Source organism: Giraffa tippelskirchi, chromosome 1 (genome assembly GCF_054371585.1).
Source record: "Giraffa tippelskirchi isolate mGirTip1 chromosome 1, T2T-mGirTip1v1.2.pri, whole genome shotgun sequence".
Taxonomy (NCBI): Eukaryota; Metazoa; Chordata; class Mammalia; order Artiodactyla; family Giraffidae; genus Giraffa; species Giraffa tippelskirchi.
Genome location: NC_137275.1, coordinates 165,381,703 through 165,403,645, shown reverse-complemented (window position 1 = coordinate 165,403,645; position 21,943 = coordinate 165,381,703). Strand labels below are relative to the sequence as shown.

The 21,943-nt window shown below is 39.4% G+C and overlaps 1 protein-coding gene across 22 annotated transcripts in view; it reads left to right on the top strand.

Annotated features, from left to right (window-relative positions):
* The window catches only part of TRPM3 (transient receptor potential cation channel subfamily M member 3), an 885,588-nt gene that overhangs the window by 769,873 nt on the left and 93,772 nt on the right, over positions 1-21,943 (top strand). For 20 of the 22 annotated variants that reach the window (XM_081505094.1, XM_081505047.1, XM_081505037.1 and 17 more), the window contains 3 exons: positions 9,669-9,769; positions 11,155-11,289; positions 18,515-18,565. In XM_081505094.1, the coding sequence (XP_081361220.1) occupies positions 9,669-9,769; positions 11,155-11,289; positions 18,515-18,565 (287 nt within the window). Of the gene's footprint in view, positions 1-9,668; positions 9,770-11,154; positions 11,290-18,514; positions 18,566-21,943 lie in introns of those variants that run through there. The other 2 variants (XR_014057943.1, XR_014057944.1) reach the window with 2 other exon arrangements.

Below are 21,943 nucleotides of genomic sequence, written 5' to 3'. Positions count from 1 at the left end.
CAAATGGAGATCTCCTCTTTATGACTATCAGGAAGGGGTGGCAATAGAGATGGGATAATTAAAACGAATGGGGCTGGTAGGATACAGTAGATGGAGCCCAATTTAGGACCAATCTTTACTGTTCCAAAGGAAAAAAAGAACTCTGAATTCATTTTGAGTCACTTCGGGAACTGGCCTAGTCTATCATGTAGTCTTCTAAGGACTCCATCCAAAACAAAGACTGACTAATAGAACCCAAAGGAGAATGCAGGAGATTATATATATGTCGAATATATGTAGAAATCACACATCTACATGAATAATCTCCAGATTCACCTCCAACCCTAACTTCCCTCTCTGCTCCCTTTTCTAATTGTCTAACGGATAACTCCTCTGTTAGTCAAATTCAATCAAATTGTCATGAACATAAATAGAAATAAATAAAAATATTCTTTCCCCCCAAAGCTGATTTCTACCATTTATGTACATATAGCAGCCATCCTTTTGATTATTGAGGTTCAGAGCCTTCATCAAATTTTTTTCTCTCTTGCTCATGCAAATTCTTGCTAATTCTGGGCATTTTAGCCACCGTATCTTTCATGTCTATTCCTTCTCTTCCTTCCTTGCTCAGCATCATTAGGCCTTCAGGACTTTTGACCTGAATTATTGCAATGGCCTTTTAAGGAATCTTCCTGCTTCTTAGTGAACATATTCTTGTCCATCTTCTATACTTCAGTTTGGAATGCAAAGATCTGATCAGAACACTCTTGTACCTATAAAATCCTTCAGGACTTCCAATATAGGCATGGTAACATAAACTTATCATTCTCTTCTTTTCCTAGAAAGCTTCAAATATCAATAATGAAAGAGGAAAAAAACAATAAGGAAACTCCATTTTTGGTGAACTAGGAAAAATTCCAAAATATTTGTATATGTGGGACATCTGTGGGAGGAAAGGGTAAAAGGGAAAGCAGCTGCAGCAGTCCTCAGAAAGTAATTCTAATTACTAGGTGTGAGGAACTTTGTACTAAGGTACAAAGTTCTTTCCTTTGTCTAGAACAGAATGTGTAGAGAGTGAGTTGGATAGTGGTAGGAGACTCTCTTGATCCTGACTTAGTACATATGAATAGAGGAGATGAGCCACATACAGAGTTAGTCAGATAACCCATGTTCTCAGGAGGGAATTTTCCTTCATGAAAACTAGGAAGAAAACATTCCAGCTGCAAATAATAACTAACCTTCAGTGCTACTCTGGACCTTTTATGACCCAACTCACTAAGTGACAAATACAAAAAAAGGAATTAGCATACAGATATATTCTAAGAAAAAAATAACAAAAGAGCAAAATGTGTTCACAGAAGACTAATACTCTAAAAAAAAAAATGTTTTCAGGAAGAGATGAACATTATGAATAATATTTTACCATGAACTCTAAAAAAATTAAATCTCAATGAAGCACTTATCCATGAATAAGTACTTCAGAGTTGGAATACCAATATTCAGGTGAGAGTGGGTAAGGAAGCAAGAGGAGATAAAATGCACTCAGGAATGAAGTGTGTGTGAGGGGTGGTGGGGGGGCGGGGGCTGGAAATAAAATGATCATGGAATTGCAGAAGAAATGGGAAACAGTACAAGATCAAATATACATTTTGAAAAACCTAGTGCAGGACACAAAGACTAGAAATGAGGGAAATAAAAATGAAATTAAATTAAATAGAGTTAAGTGGGATTAAAGAGAAGTTATAGAAGATAACTATCTATCTTATAGAAGATAGAAGAGAGATCCAACGTAAACATAACTGGGGACTCCAGAGAAGAAAACCAAAATAATGGATCAAAACAAATATTTTGAAATATAATTACCTGATTTAAAAATATAATTTAAGAATTTTTTATTAAAGAATTTTAAAACCTTGATCTGGATATTGGAAGAGCCACTTTATGCCAGGAAAAGACAAAAAAAAAAGAGGACTCCGAATCTTCAACACCCACACTTAAAATCCTAGTAAAGTTACTGAACTTCAAAGGAAAATAAAAGATACTTTGGGCCTCCAGGAAAAATAATCAAGTCTTTTAGGAGATGAAAATCAAGCTGGCTTCAAACCTTCTTTCAGTATCGTTCAATGCCAGGAGACAACAGGGGAACAGATTTTATATTGAACAAATGTCATTCAACTGTAATGACTACTAAAAAAATAAAACAGTCTAGAACTCTGAAAATACTTTTCTCTCAAATTCCTCTTGAAAAAAATATTAGAGAATTCAAGCTACCAACCAAGAGATGTTTGGTTGGTAAAATCACTGTGAGCATTGATACTAAATTCTAATAGAACTAAGATAAAAATAGGAATTTGAGTAACAGAAAGGAATATAAACATTAGTTGCCACAACAAGGTAGAAATAATACAGCAACAAAAAAATTGAGTGAAGGAAAAAAGGATGAAGGTAGAATTGCTAGACTTTTTGCCCAGTATAATAAAATATTCCTTTTGCCTAAGGAATATAGCTTAAGACACAACTCAAGTATTAGTAAAAAGAAATATAATCATATTTGACAGCACAGAGTAAAACATAAAAATATAATCTAATATTCTAAGATTGAATGGTGGAGGAAAGGAAAGGGAGAGAAGGTACATGTATGTGCACTAATTTTATCATGATCACAATAGAAACTAATGCACACTGTCTAGAGAAACGTAACTGCAAGCCCCACTGTAGATCAACTGAATCAGAATTACCATTTAAACAAGATCCCTAGATATATCATATGCACGTTAAAATCTGAGAATTGATACCATAACAAATTGTCATAAACTTAGTGGCTTGAAATAGCAAAAATTTACTCATAATTCTGGAGGCCAGAAGTCTAAAATTAAGATGTTAGCAGGGTTATATTCCTTCTAGAGGCTTCAGAGGAGAATCATGCCCTTGCCTTTTTCAGCTTCCAGAGGCTGTCTTCATTCCTTTTCTTGTGGTTCTTGCCTGACATCAATCTTACATCAGTCCAACCTGTTGCTTTCGTCTTCACATATCCTGCTGCTACTTTGATCCCCTTGTGTTCCTCTTATAAGAACTCTTGTGATTATATTGCATTAGGCCCACCAGATAATCCAGGACAATCTCCCCATCTCAAAATCTTAATTTAATCACAGCTACAAAATTCATCTGCCATATAAAGTAACAGTGTCAGTGGTTCCTAGGATCAGGATATTGACATCTTTAAGAGGTGGGGGCACCATCAGCCTACCACAAACTCCATTTGTTCAAGTCTCCTTCATCAATCCCCTCTCTCAGCAAATTCTGCTTCCTCCTTAAGGTGGCTCTGACTCAACTGACAGCAAATGCCCTGGACTTATTTGTATAGATTTCACAGCACGTACCGCCATGTCCTTTGATATAGTGATTTGTATATTGGTCATATCTGTCCTTTTTTCTCATTCTACCTTCATTCTTATTAGATTGTAGTTTCCTTGAGGGAAGAGTTTGAGTGCATGCTTCCATTCCCACACTCTACTGAAGGTGCACAAGGACTTCTTAATTGCCAAATCCAGTGCACACTTTTGGGTTCATTTATTCATTCAACAAATAGTCATTAAACATCTATTATGTGCCAAGCCCTGTTCTGGACTCTAAGAATACAGCAGTGAATAAAGGAGACGCAGTCCCTGACCTCCTATAGACATCCTGGTAAAGGAAATAAGTAACAGACTAATAGATTCATAAGCTGGTTCCCAGTAATGAGAAGAATTATGGAAAAGGAAGACCAGTCTTTTTCACTTGCTCTCTTTGCCACCTTTGCCCTATTGACCCTTCCCTCTTTCTTGAGAATCTCTCTTCCATAGTTTAGGGCACCATGACCACTAGTTCTCTTCCTATCCTTCTGGGGGGTTTTTGTTTTGTTTTGTGCTTTCTTTCTAAAACTTTGCTTTACTTTCATACTTTTTCAGTATTCCTGCTATTCATTTTCCCATCCTCTGCACTCTTCTTCTTGGCACCTTCATGCTAGTATTCCCCAATTCTCTTTCTCCAGACCTGACCCTTGCCCTGCCCCAGACCTCAATATCTAGTGGCCTCTGATCATCCCACCTGGATATACCACAGGCATTTTAAGCTCAACATATTCAAGAATGGATTTTTCTGCCCTCAAATGCTTGTGTTAATCTTGCATTGCCAATCTCAGTTGGGCTTCCAAGCTAGAGACAAGGTGATCACCTTTTACTCCTCTTTCTCTCTTGTCTCCCACTTTAAATTTCACCACAGCCTATCAGTTTTGCTTTCTAAATATCCCTCCATCAAAGATGCCTCTTCAGATTCTCATTATACCTTTCCTAGTATATTGCAAAACTTTCCTAACTGCTTCTCTTTGCTCTAAACCAATGCTCTTCCAATCCATTCTTCACACTTCTCCAAAGTGATTTTCCTAAGACATAAATCTGACTGCATTGTTTCTGATACAGAGTCCTCCAGTGGTTTCTCCATGACTTCAGGATAAAACAAAACTCCATATAATTTATAAGTCCTTCTATTCTAGCTTCATCTTTCTCTGCTTCTAACTTGTACTATACTCCAAATGTTAAATCTTCAGTGTCTTCCCATTAATTTTCCAAATTCACTGAGCCATTTAACTCCGCAGTCTTTGCATACACTATTCCCTTTGCTAGAATACCTTTCTTCATTTCATTTGTTCTAGTGAACTAATCCCTTAAAACCATGTGTGGCCATTACTTATGCATTTAAATCCTTCCTGATCACCTGCAAAAAGAGGAAATAATAAGACCATATTTTAATTCTTATACCTACTTGTATTCATTTCTATAGCAGGGCCTTTGCACTTGATGTTTCCTTTTCCTAGAATGTCCCCCCCCCCAGCCCCTGCCCGTTCTACATATGATGGCTTTTTCTAATCATTTAGGTCTTTGTTCAAGTGTTATTAGTCTCAGGCAAGTCTCCTGTTCACTCATTTTAACAGAGCAGCTCTACCACCCTGATCATTACCAGTACCATCCTTAGACCTGTGTTTTAAAGGGCCTTCTCCATGGTCATCTTGGATCCAGCACCAACTAGGGCTGCAGTACGATGGGCAGGAGGGAGAGGGAAGGTGGGGACTGAGCCCATACCAGACCTGCATAGACCCCAGACCCATTTCAATACTTCAGGGCATTTTTGAAACTTCTATTTCTTACACGGGGTCAATCAGATGCCCCAAAGAACTCTCAGAGTTGTGCTATGAGGTTATCCAATGGCTCCATGTCCAGCCCTGGTTTCAGGAGGGCAGCCTAGCCAGCAGATCACTCCAGCTGACTGGCACAATACTTTTGTCCTGGGGTCATGTGAAATGGGTCACCTGAATGGTACTGCCACATTGATTTGGAATAACTCAAACTTTTTATGTATACACAGGTCCCATATAACCTGGGAATCATACTGCTCCTTCATAGCACTTATACATTCTGAAAGTATACTGTTTAACAATTTGTTTATTTATCTATTTTCTGAGTGTCACACCTCCAGTAGTAAAAGTAAGTAGAAAAGAGTGACCTTAGCTTTCTTGTTCACTACCAGACATTCAGTGCTAAACAGTTTCTGGCACCAAAGTTATTCAGTAAATATCTGTTGAGCAGGTAAGTGTATGATTGCATGAAATAGGGTATTTAATTACAGACTTCTCTTCATCTCTAGAATATAAGCTCTCAAGATAAAGAATTTTGTCTTATTCACCTTGATCTTCATACTGGCATAGTGCTTGCCATATGTGAAGGCATGAAGTCAGTATCTTTGAATGTATAAATAAATGAATAAACAGATGAATGAGTGAATGAATGATAATGTATTATTTAGACTTGAGGTTCTTAACCTTGTCTTCACAGTTCTAATGTGTGGGTAAGGTTAAGAACCTCTAGTTCTTAAAAGCTCTTTAAAAACTTTTATTTTTTTTATTTTAAATTAGTTTATTTATCTATTTTTTAACTTTACAATATTGTATTTGTTTTGCCATACATTGACATGAATCCACCATGGGTGTACATGTGTACCTTTCCAGAACTCCCCTCCCACCTCTCTCCCTATCCCATCCCTCCGGGTCATGCTGGTGCACCAGCCCCGAGTACCCTGTATCATGCATCGAACCTGGACTGGCGATCCGTTTCACATATGACAATTTACATGCTTCAATGCCATTCTCCCATATCATCCCACCCTCGCCCTCTCCCATAGAGTCCATAATACTGTTCTATATATCTGTGTCTCTTTGCTGTCTCGCATAAAAACTGCAATGCCCAAGGCCAATTAAATCAGAGTCTCTGAGGATGCATCACAGGCATGATTCCTTAAAACTCTCCAGAAAATTTCAGTGTACAACCACATTTGAGAATAGAGTGACCAGCCATCCAGGTTTGTGCAGGACTAAAGCATCTCCCAGGATGCAGAAATTTCGTTGACAGTACCAGGCAAACTAGGATGGCTGGTTACCCTAGTTGGGAACCACTGATCCAAACTGTCATGTAGGACTGTTTTTGAGTGATATATTTTCAATTTTTGAGAAGTCAAGACTCATCAGTTTTGTGCTTTCACTTGACACTTATCCAATTACATTCAGTCAGCTTATGTTGACCTCAGTGACTGCTTCCTGCTATGTGTTCTTCTTCAGATTTGTGTGACTACTATTGACTCGGGTGACATACAAATGTGTGGCATACAAATGGCAAAGGAAATGATTAAACCATTACAGCAGGTCAGCAAGGACCAACAGAACAGTTAAGCTTCCTTACCTGGAGGTAGCATAAAGTGCTGCTTTTCCAAATGCAATTCCAGCGAGACTTCACTTTTTATTCTCCTTCAAAATATTGACAATACATTCTGACATATTCCTATTTATTGCTTATTTATGTCAGTTACCCTGGTATGAGCTTACAGTTCCTGCTGTTGTCTGAGGAGATAAGAAATACTTTTCTTAATGGAAAAATCCCTGTGTAAATTGAATTAATATTCATCAGTCCAGTTAGTATAATTCCTAATTAATTTAGTACAAGTATGTGATTTCTACTGAACCCATCAATGTCTGGACACCAGAATCAGAAATGCCCTTTGACTTCTGAAGGGAACACAGCACCAAAGCTCTCTAAGGCCTTGTTATTCAAAGGGTGGCCCTAGATCAGCAGCATCACCTGGGAGCTAATTGGAAATCCAGAAACTCAGGTCCCACCCCCAGACCTACTGAATCAGAATCTTTAGAGGTGGGACCCAAGCATCTGTGTTTTAAAAAGCTCTCCAGTTTATTTGTATGCATGCTCAAATTTGAGAAGGGCTCATCTAGAGAACACTTGCCTAGTTCTTCACACCATTATCTCAAAGCCCAGAGGGAAGAGGTCAGGGTAAGCAGGGAAAAGAAGCATGTCTCACAGTTGTCCCCAAACTCTGCTGCACATTGAAAATACCTGGAGAACTGAAAAATTATTGGCGCCTAGTTTGCCACCCAAGGCACTATGATATCATTGGTTTAGGGTGTGACCTAAGCAGAGGGATAGTTTAAAAGATTCCCATGTGATCCTAATGTACAGCAGACACTGGGAATCACTGATACAGCAGCCATATCCCCAGGTTCTTGCTTTGGGCTTCTGCTGCCAAGGAACCCAGAGGAATGGGCAACATCAGCATTTTCTATCCCTCCTTCCTTCACAAATGTCAGAATCAGCAGTGACTCTGAATCTTACCCCTGGCATTACGAATGCTTATTCTGTTTCCTCTCTGTTGGTAGCTGTTTGATCTTTAACTTCTCTGGACCTCAGTATCATCTGTCAAATGGAGACAGTAAGACCCAACTCCAAGGATTATTTGGGACTTTACATATGATAACATGTGAATGTGCCAAATTTGCCATCCAAAACCTCTGAGCCAGGTGAGAGTGTTATCCCTTTATGCTGCTCTCCTGGTGGTACAGAGGGACATCCAGCAGCATGAAGTCAGGCACGTGTTTAGGGATGTCTCCTGCTCAACACACCAAAGATATCAATGAATTGAAATAACCCTGTTTGCATGTGAGTTCATTTATATGATCTCATTTCAGTCTCACAACTCAGCTGGGTAAACAGGACAATTCTTATTGTCCCTGTTTTACAGACGATAAAGCAGTGGTTTAGAGAGGTCCAGTGCCACACAGCAGCAAATAGCAGACTCATATCCTCTGACTATAACCCACTGTTCTCTCCACCTAACCATCCTCAGTCTCACATCCATCTGCTTGGCAGTTTGCATTTTTGCACAGGGTGCATTGACCTAAACCAGCTCTGTCCCAGTAGACCATCTCTGTGATGCTGGAACTGTTCTGTATCTGCACACTCCAGTTCAAAGGCCACCAGCCACATGTAGCTACTGAGCATTTTAAGTGTGGCTAGTATGGGTGAGGAGTTAAGGTTTTAATTTTATTTAATTTTAATTAATTTAGATTAGTCACATATAGGGGCTTCCCTGGTGGTTCAGTGGTTAAGAATCTGCCTTGCAATGCAAGGGACACTAGTTCAATCCCTGATCTGGGAAGATTCCATATGCCTAACAGCACCTAAGCCTGTGAGCTGCAACTACTGAAGCCTGGGTGCCTAGAGCCCTGTGCCCCACAACAAAAGAAACCACCACAATGAGAAGTCCACACGCTGCAACGAAGACCTAACACAACCAAACATAAAATAAACTTGCTTTTTTCACTAAGTCACTTCAGTCATGTCTGACTCTTTGTGACACCATGAACTGTAGCCTGCCAGGCTTCTCTGTCCAAGAGACTCTCCAGGCCAGAAAACTGGAGTGGGTTGCCATTTCCTTCTCCAGGGGATCTTCGTGACCCAGGGATCAAACCCATGTCTCATATGTCTCCTGCATCAGCAGGCAGGTTCTTAGCACTAGCAACACCTGGGAAGCCCTATTAAAAAGTAAGTAAATCTAAAAAAAAAAGTTGCATGTAGATAGTGCAGCTCTAGTGACAAAGTATGGAGAAAAATGGGAAACTGAGAAGTTATTCAGTGGTTTGTACTCACAAATCAAAGTAAACCTCAGCCACTTTTTTGCCTTTCTCTTAAAAGATCTTAACTCTTTTTCAGTAGAGTGGAAAAGCTGGCTTACAGTTGGTAAGGGCACCATCACTATGCAATATACAATCCAAATCCTTGAAACCTGTGACTGGCCAGCAGAAACAAAGTATATTGTTGAGCAATGCTTCTCAAACACCAACTTGCACAGGAATCACCTGGGATCTTGTTGAGTACAGATTCTGATTTAGCAGTTTGGGGTGGGGCCTGAGGTTCTACATCTCTAACAAGTGCCCAGATGATGCCGCTGCTGCTGCCCCAGGGACCACACCTTGACTAGAAAAACTGTAGAGCAGTGATCAGGCTAATAGTGTCTTCCTTACCCCTGGGGGCATTTGGCAACGTCTGGAGACATTTTTGATTGTCATGACTTGGTGGTGGAGGTGATATTGGCATCTGTTGGGTTAAGTCCAGAGATGGTACTAAATATCCTACAATGTATAAGACACTATAATTATCCTGCTCAAAATGGCAATAGTGCCAAGTTTGAGAACCCCTGCTATACAGCCAAGTCTACTTTCCAGGAAGAGGAGGTGGATGGGAGAATGATGGAGCGGGTCTTCTTGATATAATAACTGATTGTGTTCTCTCTCTCTTCTGCTTTTGAATATGCAGGAGCCAACGCCTCAGCCCCAGACCAACTGAGCTTAGCTTTAGCCTGGAACAGAGTCGACATCGCCCGCAGCCAGATCTTTATTTATGGGCAACAGTGGCCGGTAGAGTATATGTCATCACCCCTGAAAAGCACGCTTGCTTGGGCAAGGGTATTTGTTTAAGGTATCTCTGAGAACGACTTCAGAAACCACTGCTTTATCTTTAGGGTAGAAATACTCCTTTGTAGCGGTCCTCATGCGCGGCTCCCTTTCTTATATTTAGGAAAATGCTGCCACCTGGTGGTACAACTCCAAATGTTCCAAACATTTCCATCTTTTGCATGGCCTTTGGTAGCAATGTTTAGCTGTAACTAATGCTATTTCTTTTATATGCCTGAAAATACATACACGAAACAAAATTGTGTTAATTAAAATTAAGAAAGGAGTGGAATTAGAAGTTTGTTTCTGGTTGTCCTGGAGGTTGCTGCTGCCACGTGATGGCACCCCAGGCTGGTGTGGGACCAGGTCGCACAACGGGATGCAGAATTTGCAGGCTTCCACGTGCAGGTGCCATCTGGTCCTGGAGGCTGAGCACAGGTCCTCCCTGTACCCAAGAACAACACAGAGGCAACCAAAGCTTTATATAACTGTTCTTGGTTTGTTTCCCTCAATTGGGTCTACCAAAAATAAAAACTTGGAAAATTGGCCATTGGCTGGTGTATGCCTGTATCCCCAGGAGACATCAGGCAGTCTGGAATTTGATTCCTGTGCCTGGAATCACTGAAGGAAAACACCCGGTGTACAGGTCTTTTTCAACCCTTCCTCTGTCCCAAAGAGCTTCTGCCTGGGATTGAAACCCTGGCTTCATTTAGTGCCGGTGGATTACTAGTGTAGAAAGATTTGTCAGAGTCGCTGAGAAATTTTGTGAAAGAAATTAAATAAAACCCTAGTAAACAGACCAAATGACCTAAATAGTTACTGGGTCTCCCTGTAGAAATGGGCAAGATGGAGGCAAGGTAATGATACTTAACTAAAAAAAGAAAAAAAAAAAAGCAGTCTACTTTCTGGTCTATTTACTAGATCCCTCTTCTCAAGTCAGTCAGGAATCTAATTTAGAGCCTAAGGAAGATGAAAATGAAGATAGCGAAATACTCACTTTGGCACTTTAGTGGTTTTGTAGAAGTTTGGTTAGAGAGTTGGGAGAGGAAAAGCCTTGTAAACCCTGAACCTTCTCAGAATCTAGAACAAAGAAGAGATTTAGAGGGGGAAAAAAAATAGCTTTTAAAACTAGAAAGCCCTGTGTTTTGTTTGCAAAGACAAGCCCCAAAATACAGGAGAGAGTGTGGGTGTCCCAAAAGTGTAATTGAGATAGTCTTGCTAGCATGTTCTTGGAGGTGCTAAAGGTTTACAATATGTCAAAGACATCCATTTCTTAAGTATTTAGGAAAATGTCAGAAAATTGCATCCTTAGACCCTAGGGCAGACTAACTCAGTAACTTGATTTGCAGGTGGGGTCTCTGGAGCAAGCCATGTTGGATGCCTTAGTTCTGGACAGAGTGGATTTTGTGAAATTACTTATAGAGAATGGAGTAAGCATGCATCGTTTTCTCACCATCTCCAGACTAGAGGAATTGTACAATACGGTAGGACCAAGCTAAGGCACTTTTTATTTTCTCTACTTTTTTTGTTTTACCTTCTCCCACCCCCAACATGAATGTGAGTCCCTGCCTTCCCCTCCAAATGCATGGATCATTTTCCACAAATGCTCCCTTAGACAACAAACACCAAGTCACCAGAAATCCACTTGTTTTAACTGCTCAGTTGTCAGCATCTAAGAGGCAGAAAGTTACATGATCACCAGAAGGTAATGCTCTCAGGTTCTTATGTAAAACTACAAGGCTCTGGAAATTAGAACATACTTCATTCTGTAAACCCACAGATTGTGTGAGGCAATCAGCAGAGCAGGATTGATTTAACTCCAACCATCAAAGGAGGCCAGTTTACTATCCTGCACCAGCTTGTTATCCTCAGCACTATGAAGTTCGTTCATTGCAGTATAACAGGATAAAATGTTAAAACTGCTTGATCGGAGTTACCCAGGAAGATTTTTTTTGCTTTGTTTTTATAACAATTTGTTAATTCATTCACTAGGGATATCAATACATGTAAACCCATGGCTGATTCATGTCAATGTATGGCAAAAACTACTACAATATTGTAAAGTAATTAGCCCCCAACTAAAATAAATAAATTTAAAAAAAAAGTAATCAAAAGAAAAACTGCTATTTATGAAGTTTTTGAGAGTATTCAGTGAGTTAAGTACATCAACTCTGAGCTGATACTCACAAAAATCCAATGAAGTTTAAAGAATAGATATTGTTTCCCTCTATTTTACAGATGAAGAAACTGAGGCCAAGAAGAGAATTGGCTTATGCAAGATCTCAAAGTTCCTAAGTAAACAAAGGAGCCAGTATTGAACCAAAACGTCTTTCTCAGAGACCCTCATTTGTCACAGTGTTCCTTTGTCCCATCACCCTCAGCACTAATGAGATGGAGCTTATTGACCTATCCCCAGCCAGAGGTAGGGATTAGCTGCTGCCACCCTGGCTCTATAAGATTCCCACTGCAGGAAGTAGAAAACAACTTAGAGTGGCCCCACACTTCTGTTTTCTCTACAGTATTTTTTCAGTTCAGCATACTAAAGCTTTCAGTAATAATGGGCCAAAATAGCAGAGTGGAAGACCTAGCCTTTGTTCCTCCACAAAGATCAGCAATTAGACAGCTATTCACAACAAAGACAGCTCTAGGAGAGCTCAGGAGTCCAATTAAGAAAACTTCAGCAAAACAGTGGAACAAAAAAAAAATCTGAAAATAACCACACAAAAAAGAGAATAACAGCTTCTTTGTGCCTGTGTCACCCTGTCCCCTGAGGCTGGCACTGCTCAGAGCCAAGAGGAAGCTCCTCAGCTAGAAGGAGTTCCCCTCTCTGGAAAGGAGAGTGATGAGCCTTTCAGAGCACCACACAAAGGATTCACCCTACCCAGAGACCTGCAAATCTGAGACATACTGTGATGGCCAGGAACACAGTATCAGCCAGGCTGACAGCTGAGTGACCACAGTTCCCAGTGACCTGCTTTGTAGAAGACCCTGGCAGCTTTCACTACTAAAGAAACCAATGGCCAGCAAAGCCTCCACAGAACCCTGCAGATTTCACTGGCTTTTGCTCTATAGATACTTGCATTCATAGACACCAGTCACCTGAGCCCCTCACCACACCCTCCCCTCTCAACCCTGCTGGATCCTAGGGTCCACCCCAGTGGCCAGCCCAGGCCTCTGTGGCTACATAATTTCAAGAACCCAGCCTAGACCCCCACGACTGTCCCCTACTACTGTGCATACTCTGAAAGCTAGCACCTCCAGCCAGGTACCCGCACATGGCTGGGCGGACAGCCAGCACCACTGCCTTGGAAGTACAAGACCCTAGAACTACAAGACCCTGCAGCCACACGAGTGCACGCCAGCAGCCAAGGCTGCGTATGGGCTCGGATTCAGACCTATCTCCTGACACTCACCTGCACCACTAGGCTCACCTGCAGCTGGTCCCTCCAGCTGTGTACCTGCACATCCCAACCCTGCTCCCTTCACTGGCCTCTCCTCCCACGCACACACCCATGGGGAAACCCTGCAGCTACAGGAGTGCGTGCCAACAGTCAGAGCCCCTAAGGCTGCTTGTGGGCCCAGCTCCCGCCCTATCTTCTGTTACTGGCCTGCGTGCTAGGACTGCTTTCAAATAGCTTCTCAGCTGTGCCCCTGCATCCCACTGGCCAGACTTCTGTCACTGGCCTACACTGGTCTACATGCACTCACAGTAACACCCTGCAGCCACAGTAACGCATGCTGACAGCCAGGGCCCTGCATCTGCCAACGCACCTGCAGTTGGCCCCAGCCCTTGCTGTTAGCCCAGGCTTCTGACACCGCATATATGTTTGCAGCTGGCTCCCACCATTATACAGGCACCTGTGGCTGGTCCCTGCAGCCAAATGTGTGCATGTACCACTGACTCCAGCCACCACTACTGCCTGTTCTGGCCCCCAGCTGCTAGACCTGGGGTCACTGTTGAAAAGCCCAGCAGCCCTTGCAGCCTTGCAGAAACACAAGAATAAACAAAGTCTGAAGTCAGGAAAAGGAAGGAGATAACACAGGGCAGAAATAAATGAAAGACTAGAAAAACAATTTAAGAGATCAATGAAACAAAGCATTTATATTTTGAAAAGATAAGCAAAATTAATAATACTTTCACTAGAATTATCAAGAAAAAAAGACTCAAATAAATAAAATTGTAAATGAAAGAGAACACATTACAATTGATACCACACAGATACAAAGGATCACAAGAGATTACTATGGACAATTCAGTTCAGTTCAGTTCAGTCGCTCAGTCGTGTCCGACTCTTTGAGACCCCATGAATCACAGCACGCCAGGCCTCCGTGTCCATCACCAATTCCCGGAGTCTACCCAAACCCATGTCCATCAAGTCAGCAATGCCATCCAGCCATCTCATCCTCTGTCGTCCCCTTCTCCTCCTGCCCCCAATCCTTCCCAGCATCAGGGTCTTTTCCAATGAGTCAACTCTTCACATGAGGTGGCCAAAGTATTGGAGTTTCAGCTTCAACATCAGTCCTTCCAATGAACACCCAGGACTGATCTCCTTTAGGATGGACTGGGTGGATCTTCTTACAGTCCAAGGGACTCTCAAGAGTCTTCTCCAACACCACAGTTCAAAAGCAATTATGGACAATTATATGCCAACAAATAGGACAACACAGAAGAAATGGATAAATTCCTAGAAACATAAAACCTACTAAGTCCAATTCACAAAAAAACAGAAAACTTGAACAGATCAGTAATAAATAACGAGATTGAATCAGGAAAAAAAACCCTCCCAACAAAGAAAAGCTGAGGACCAGATGGCTTCACAGGTGACTTCTACCAAAAATTTAAAGAATTAACTCCAATTCTTTTCCAATTCTTCAAAAAATGAAGAGGAGGGAATGCTCCCAAACTTATTTTACATGACCAGCATTACCATAATGGCAAAGCCAGATAAGGACACTGCAAGAAAAGAAAACTACAGGTCAATATCCCTGATGAAAATAGATGCAAAATTTCTCAACAAAATACTAACAAACCAGATTGAAGCACATTAAAAAGATCATATACCATGAACAAGTGGGATTTGTCAGTAGGTGCAAGGATGGTTCAACACGTACAAATTAATAAATGTGATATATTACATTAATAGAGATATAAAAACCATATGATCATCTCTATGGATACAGAAAATATATTTGACAGAATTCAACACCGTTTCATGGTAAAAACTCTCAACAAATTGAGTATGAAAGTAATACACCTCAACATTTTAAAGGCCATATATGACAAACCCATATATGCCTTTGAAATTGATGCTTTGGACGTGTGGTGTTGAGGAAGACTATTGAGAGTCCCTTGGACTACAAGCAGATTAAACCAGTCAATCATAAAGGAAATCAGTCCTGAATATTCATTGGAAGGACTGATGCTGAAGCTAAAACTCCAATACTTTGGCCACCTGATGCAAAGAACTGACTCACTAGAAAAGATCCTGATGCTGGGAAAGATTGAAGGCAGGAGGAGAAGGGGACAACAGAGGATGAGGTGGTTGGATAGCATCACCAACTCAGTGGACATGAGTTTGAGCAAGCTCCAGGAGTTGATGGACAGGGAAGTCTGGCATGCTGCAGTCCATGGGGTTTCAAAGAGTCAGACACGACTGAGCGACTGAACTGAACTGAACCTCATACTTATTAGTGAAAGACCGAATGCTTTCCCTCTAAGATGAGGAACAAGACAATGGTGCCCACTCTTACAACTGCTATTCAACTTGATACTGGAAGTCCTGGCCAGAGAAATTAGGCCAAAAAAATAAAAAGAAATAAAAATTTTCATCTAAATTGAAAAGAAGTAAAATTTTTCTGCTGATGGCAGCATCTTGTATACAGAAAATCCTAAAGACTCCACAAAAAAAACTGTCAGAACTAATAAATTCCGTAAAGTTCAGTATACCAAATCAACATACAAAAATCAATGGTACTTACATACACTAACAGTGAACTATCTGAAAAAGAAAGAAAATAATTCTGTTTAGCATCAAAAACAATAAAATACTTAGGAATAAATTTAAATAAGTGAAAGATCTATACATCAAAAACTGTGAGACACTGATAAAAGAAAGTGAAGAAGGCACAAATAAGTGGAAAGCTATTTCATGTTCATGAATTGGAAGTGTTAATATTGTTAAAATGTTCATACTACTAAAAATCATCTATAGATTCAATGTAATTGTGATGGCATTTTTCATAGAAAGAAAAAAAATCCTAAAATTTTCATGGAATCACAAAAGACCCTCAATAGCCAAAGCAGTCATGAGAAAGAATAACAAAGGTGGAGACATCACACTTCTTGATTTCAAACTGCATCACAAACATACAATAATCAGAACAGTAATATTGGCATAAAAACAGACACATAGACCAATGAAACACAAACAAGAGCCCAGCAATAATCCCATGCAAATACAGTTAACTAATATTAGACAAGGGAACCAAATGTAGAAAGCAATATGGAGATTCCTCAAAAAAACTGGAGCTGAGGCATGGGGGAAATGAGGAGATATGGCCAAAGGGTACAAATTTTCAGTTATAAGATGAATGGATTTCAGGGATCTAATGTGTAGCATGGTGACTGTAGTTCACAGTACAATATTGTATATTTGAAACTTACTATGAGATTCAAATCTTTAATGTTCTCACCATAACAACAAAATGATTACTGAGTTGAAGAATATGTTAACTAACCTTATTGCCATAGACATTTCACAATATATACGAGCATCAAATCATCACATCATACACCTTAAACTTACACAAGGTTACATGTCAGTAAAATTGGGGAGGAAAGAATAATGGGGTTTTCAATAAATAAAAATACAGAATTGAATGACCCTCATATGAATAGAGAATCAAAGGAGTAGAGTGATTTATTTCAACTATTGGAAAGAAGTAAGTAGGAAAGTTATAGATCAAGAAAGGCCAAGAGATTTCATCACTCCAGTCAATGGTAATCAACTATCACTGGAGTACTCTGTTGAAAAGGATTATGGGACAATGGATAGCCTCAGTGAAAGAATAGCTAACATTTATTGAGTGCTATAGTTATATAAACACTTATAAACACTCCATCATTTAGTCCTAACAAAAACCCTACCAGATAAGTGGTATTATTATCCTCATTTTAGAGATAATAAGACTGAGACGCTGTTAAGCAGCTTGTCCATGGTCACAGCCAGTAAGCAGCAGGGCCAGGTTTGGAGACAAGCATTCTGACTCCAGAGTTTGAAGGTTTAATCCCTACACAGTACCGCATTCCTCAGTGGAAAAAGAGTTCTGATGAGTATGTCCGCCTGAAGGGGCCAGTAGTTGAGGCAGTACACAGGGATTGTCTTGAATACTTGAATGTGTTCCAACAGTGCATAAGGATTTACCATCACTGTTCAAGATCTTCCAACACAGTCACCAGATTTAGCAAATAAAAATACAGAATTCCCAGTTAGATGTGAATTTAAGAAAAACAACAAATAATTTTTAGTATGTCTCAATTATTGCATGAGACATACTCAAAATTATTCATTGTTATTGGTCAAAATGTACAAATTTCCAAATTTATGTATAAAATAAGTCATGAGAACATAATGTACAACACAGTGACTATAGTTAATAATATTATATTGCATATTTGAAAGCTGCTAAGAGAGTAGATCTTTATGGTCCTTAGCACAAGAAAAAAACTGGAAATTATGTATGGTGACAGATACTAAAGAGACTTACTGTAATGATCATTTTGTCACATATACAAATATCAAATCATTTACATTGTATGCCTGAAAATAATATGTTATATGTCAGTTATACCTCTATTTAAAAAAAAAAAGATGAGAAAACATAAAAACAGAAGAAGTTGCAAATCAAAAGATTAAGAGATGTAGTTATATTTAAAACTTTTAATTTGATACATAAAAAATACATGAATACAAAAGAGAACTACCAAATAGACCATCAATATGACAAAGAAAAAAATAGTTCAACATTAAGAATTAATAAAATGAATGAAAGTTAAAACAAATAAAAAGAAATTATTCATTGTCCATCTGGAATTCAGATTTAACTAGGCATCCTCTATTTCATCTGGAATTCCTATCCTGAAAGACAAGAGGATGGCAAACCACTTACTTCACTTTAGTCTTACCTTAAGCAAACAAACATTTTTTTTTTGCACAATGGCAGAGCTGAATGTTGTGATGAAGACTGTATGGCCCACAAAGTCTAAGATATTAACCATCTGGCTGTTTACAGAAAAAGTCTGCCAAGCCCTGCTTTAACCAGTTTCTCATTCATTATGTGTAATAAACAAGTTGCAATTGGCAGTGTGCCAAAGTGTAATTCTAAAGCACTAAAATGGCCCTTGTGTCTCCCCCTGCTCCACAACTAGCCTCTTGAATGATGTTTTGACCCAGCTGTCATCAGAATTGATGGCCTCTTTTGCAAAGTTTGAACCTAGAACTTCAAATGCTTTTTCTTGAGGAGCCACAATCAAAAAACCTGCCCCTGTGTTTGTTTAGAAAAGATAGGTACAACTGAGCAACTAGAACAAGGTTCATCTTGATGAACTGCCCCTCCACCAGCCAGAACCCTTCCCTCCAGATCCTTCTTTCCTTGCCAATGAGAGCCCCTGACTAGCAAAACCATTTGACTCTTCTTTATTGTTTTCAGAGACACGGGCCCTCAAACACATTGTACCACTTGGTCAGGGATGTCAAAAAGGTAAGAACCCTCTGGACTGCAGGTCAGAGGCCCTGTCTTGACTGCTTCCTGTGATTAGAAAGTGCCTGTTTTGCATGAGCTGCCGGAGTATTCCTGTCCCTGTCAGAGCCCCCTCATTTCTGGACATGGTGTGCGCGTTTGTCTTTTAACTCTTGAGATATCTTTGCTTATGATGCAGCTGCAGTTTTATTGCCAGTCTCTGTGGTTTTAGATGCTTTCATTGGACATAATGCTTTTGGATAGTGGAACTCTAGGCTTTCCCCCATGCTGTGTGGATTTATGCCATTACCTGTAATTTTCCATGTACTCCTCACTGTTTGGGGAGCTCATTTCCATGCCATCCAACTGACCATGAAAGGCTTACTTATTTACTAGCTCCTGGTACAGTGTATCACTGCCACTTCTAGTATGACACAGAGCATGGTAAGCATAGCTCAAAAAGTCTCAGAAACACAGAGACTACAACACAAATATACATTCCATTCTGCTAATACTTTATTTTCTCTAATATATTTTTTTCACATTCATCATCCAGTTTGATGGGGAGGGGAAGTCAATTGGTTTGGGTCTAGTAGATTTATTCCCAATTTAGAAATGAGGTTGAAACACAAGGAGGTGAGAACTATCTTGAGTGGTTTGTAAGGAGCTAGAATTAGAACTCAGATCCTTTAATAATCATTATTATTATTATTACTATTAAGTAATGGTACCTAGGGTATAGTGATGACTAAGTGTGTGACATTAATCTAAGCTTTCTATGTGTCTTAGCTCACTTCTTCACAAAAATTATATGAAGTAATTATTTTACTATTATTATTTTTATTATATAGTGTTATCTCCATTTATAGATGAAAAAATGCATAGGGAGGTTACATTTAATCCTAACCAGGTGGTTGTTCTTTTGCCCTGTACAAACTCTTTCCAAGGTAGCTTCAATTCTGAACCCTTGGCTGGGTTCCCAGAAAATGATGTTTTCATTCCAAAAGTTAAAAATAGGTGGTGGCACTTCCCCTACCCCATATACATACACAGACGTGGGCACACACACGTATACCCACCTACCAGTTGGTCACAATTCTTTGCCAAAGTCCATAGGACATAATCAGAAAAATCTATGAAGTAAAGTCAAAAAATAAGAGTACCACTCCTTCATCTCATAGAAAGTCATAGGGTAGAACTACCCTTTAGGTGTCCTGTAGTCACTTACTAATTTTTCCTTTGAAAGGCCAAGCAAAGGCCCTGGGGCTACTTATAATATACTATTAACCAGTTGGACTTTGCTGGTAATGAGTAAAGGATACAAAAAGCCTTCTTCTGATGGCCCTTAGAAACTTTCCTCTCACCTCCACACAGTCCTACTGAAAAATTTCTCATCTGTGTGAGTGAGTGAAGCCTGTAGTTCCTTCAAAGCAAGGAAAATAGAGGCTGTGCCATCTGTACATTTTACCGAGATCATACCTTTCCATGGCTTGCTCCATTTCAAGCCATAAGCGTACCTGCCTGCAACAAACCCATTTCTTTTCCTCAAGTCTTCCTATTTAGTTTAATTTATCTTGGCTTAAAATTTCCTGGAAACTAAACAGAGGGAAGTATCTCAGAAGATAAGGTGTACACACCTAGCATATATTCTTTGCCAAGGTACTTGTTGCTCATGTTCAATAAAATGTTTTAGTTTTTCTGAAATTATAAAAAGTAAAATATCCCCCTTACCTTACTTAATCTAGTCTGTGTCCCTGAAGGAATTATAAGGCTTTCTGAAGAGACAGCTGTGCATTTGTCCTTCTGTCCCAGTCACTGGCTAGTCCAGGCCTTCAAAGTTGCTCATCTGCCTCCATCACCCAGTTTCTCAGTGTCTTGCTTGATTTTCAGAGATTTTTACGGTTAAGTTCTACTGAATCTAAATGATCAAAACCCCCCCAATAGGTTCTCTTCCTCTTTCTTTTTTCTGAAATCCTATTAATTGCCTCTTACATTTGCTTACATTTAGTGGAAGACATGCAGAGTGTTTTTAAGGTTTTATTTAACTTCTTGGCTAAAGGTGTACCTCAAAAATAATATAAACTCACTAGAAAGGACAGGATGGTAAGAATTTGGGAGGAAGGACTATCAGTTAAGAGCAGTTTTATTTCCCTTTCAAATGTGATACCAATACCAGAGCAAGAATATAGTTATATAAGGATTCATTTATTTACTAATTTAATAATGAGGAAAAAATGATAACAGATCACTCACGATAGTACTGAACTGACTTAGGAACAATTTTTCTTGAGAAAAAGAGACTGCCAGTGTGGCTGGGAGAAATGAAAGCCTTTGTTTAGTTTCTTCTCTTGGGAAGAAACAAGGGCAGGAAATGCAGACTCCATTTATTTCTATGATAAAGGTGAGTGTCTGACTACTGGAGAGCAGGAAAGAATCACAACGATAGTCAAAGGAGCTGGCAGTGTCTACGTTTTATGGGTGAAAGGAGCTAAAAATGAGGTTTTTCTGTTTGTGTTTTTTTTAAGAAGTGAATGAGAAAGAAATTAATATTGGTGCACATCTTCTTCAGAAGGTTTCAGATGACTTCTAGCAATTTATGCCAGTAAGATATGCACAATCTACAAAGATTAGGTTTAAAATGCTAAGAAAATCTTGATCAGTTCAAACAATTTTCAAAATTAAGGAACATAATAATTAGCATATGCTTGTGCTTTACAATTATAGGACTTTATGTACATATTAGTTGACTTAATCTATATGACAAAAAATTAATCAGTAAGTGATAAGTACAAAATGAATGCTGTTTAAAAGTTAGAAACACAGCCCAGACCTTAAACATAATGTTTGACAATCTGTCTATTAAATGTAAATAACACTTATGAACCCAGAGAATACATTTAGGAATTATCATACCATTATTAAGTTAACCAGAATATCTCCAAGTCCAACTAATCTTTGAAACCAACAGAATTGAACGGGGAGAATTTGAAGCTAGTTTCAAAATCTCAAATTACTTCTATCAAGAGAGCAATCTAGGAGTAGTGAAGTAGAGTTAGTATTCCACATCAACCAGAAATTTAAAATGATACCAGCCAACCCAGTTCCCTGAGCCATTTTCGTGCATAATCCATTGGATGTACCAATGCTTTCATATTAAACCAGAGTGGCCTGAGTCTGTCTGCTTTTCCATGAAATCTAACTTGCCATTTTAGTAGCTGTCTGCTCAATTTGTGCCTCTGTATGTTTTAAAGGTAATTTTTCTTTCTTAAATGTACTAATACTTCAGATTATCTGAAATTATCCCTCCCCATAAAGAAAAGTGATATTTGAGCATTATATAGGAAGAGTGGTGAAATTATGATAATAAAATTCATCTATGTGGGAATCAAGACCCAGCAC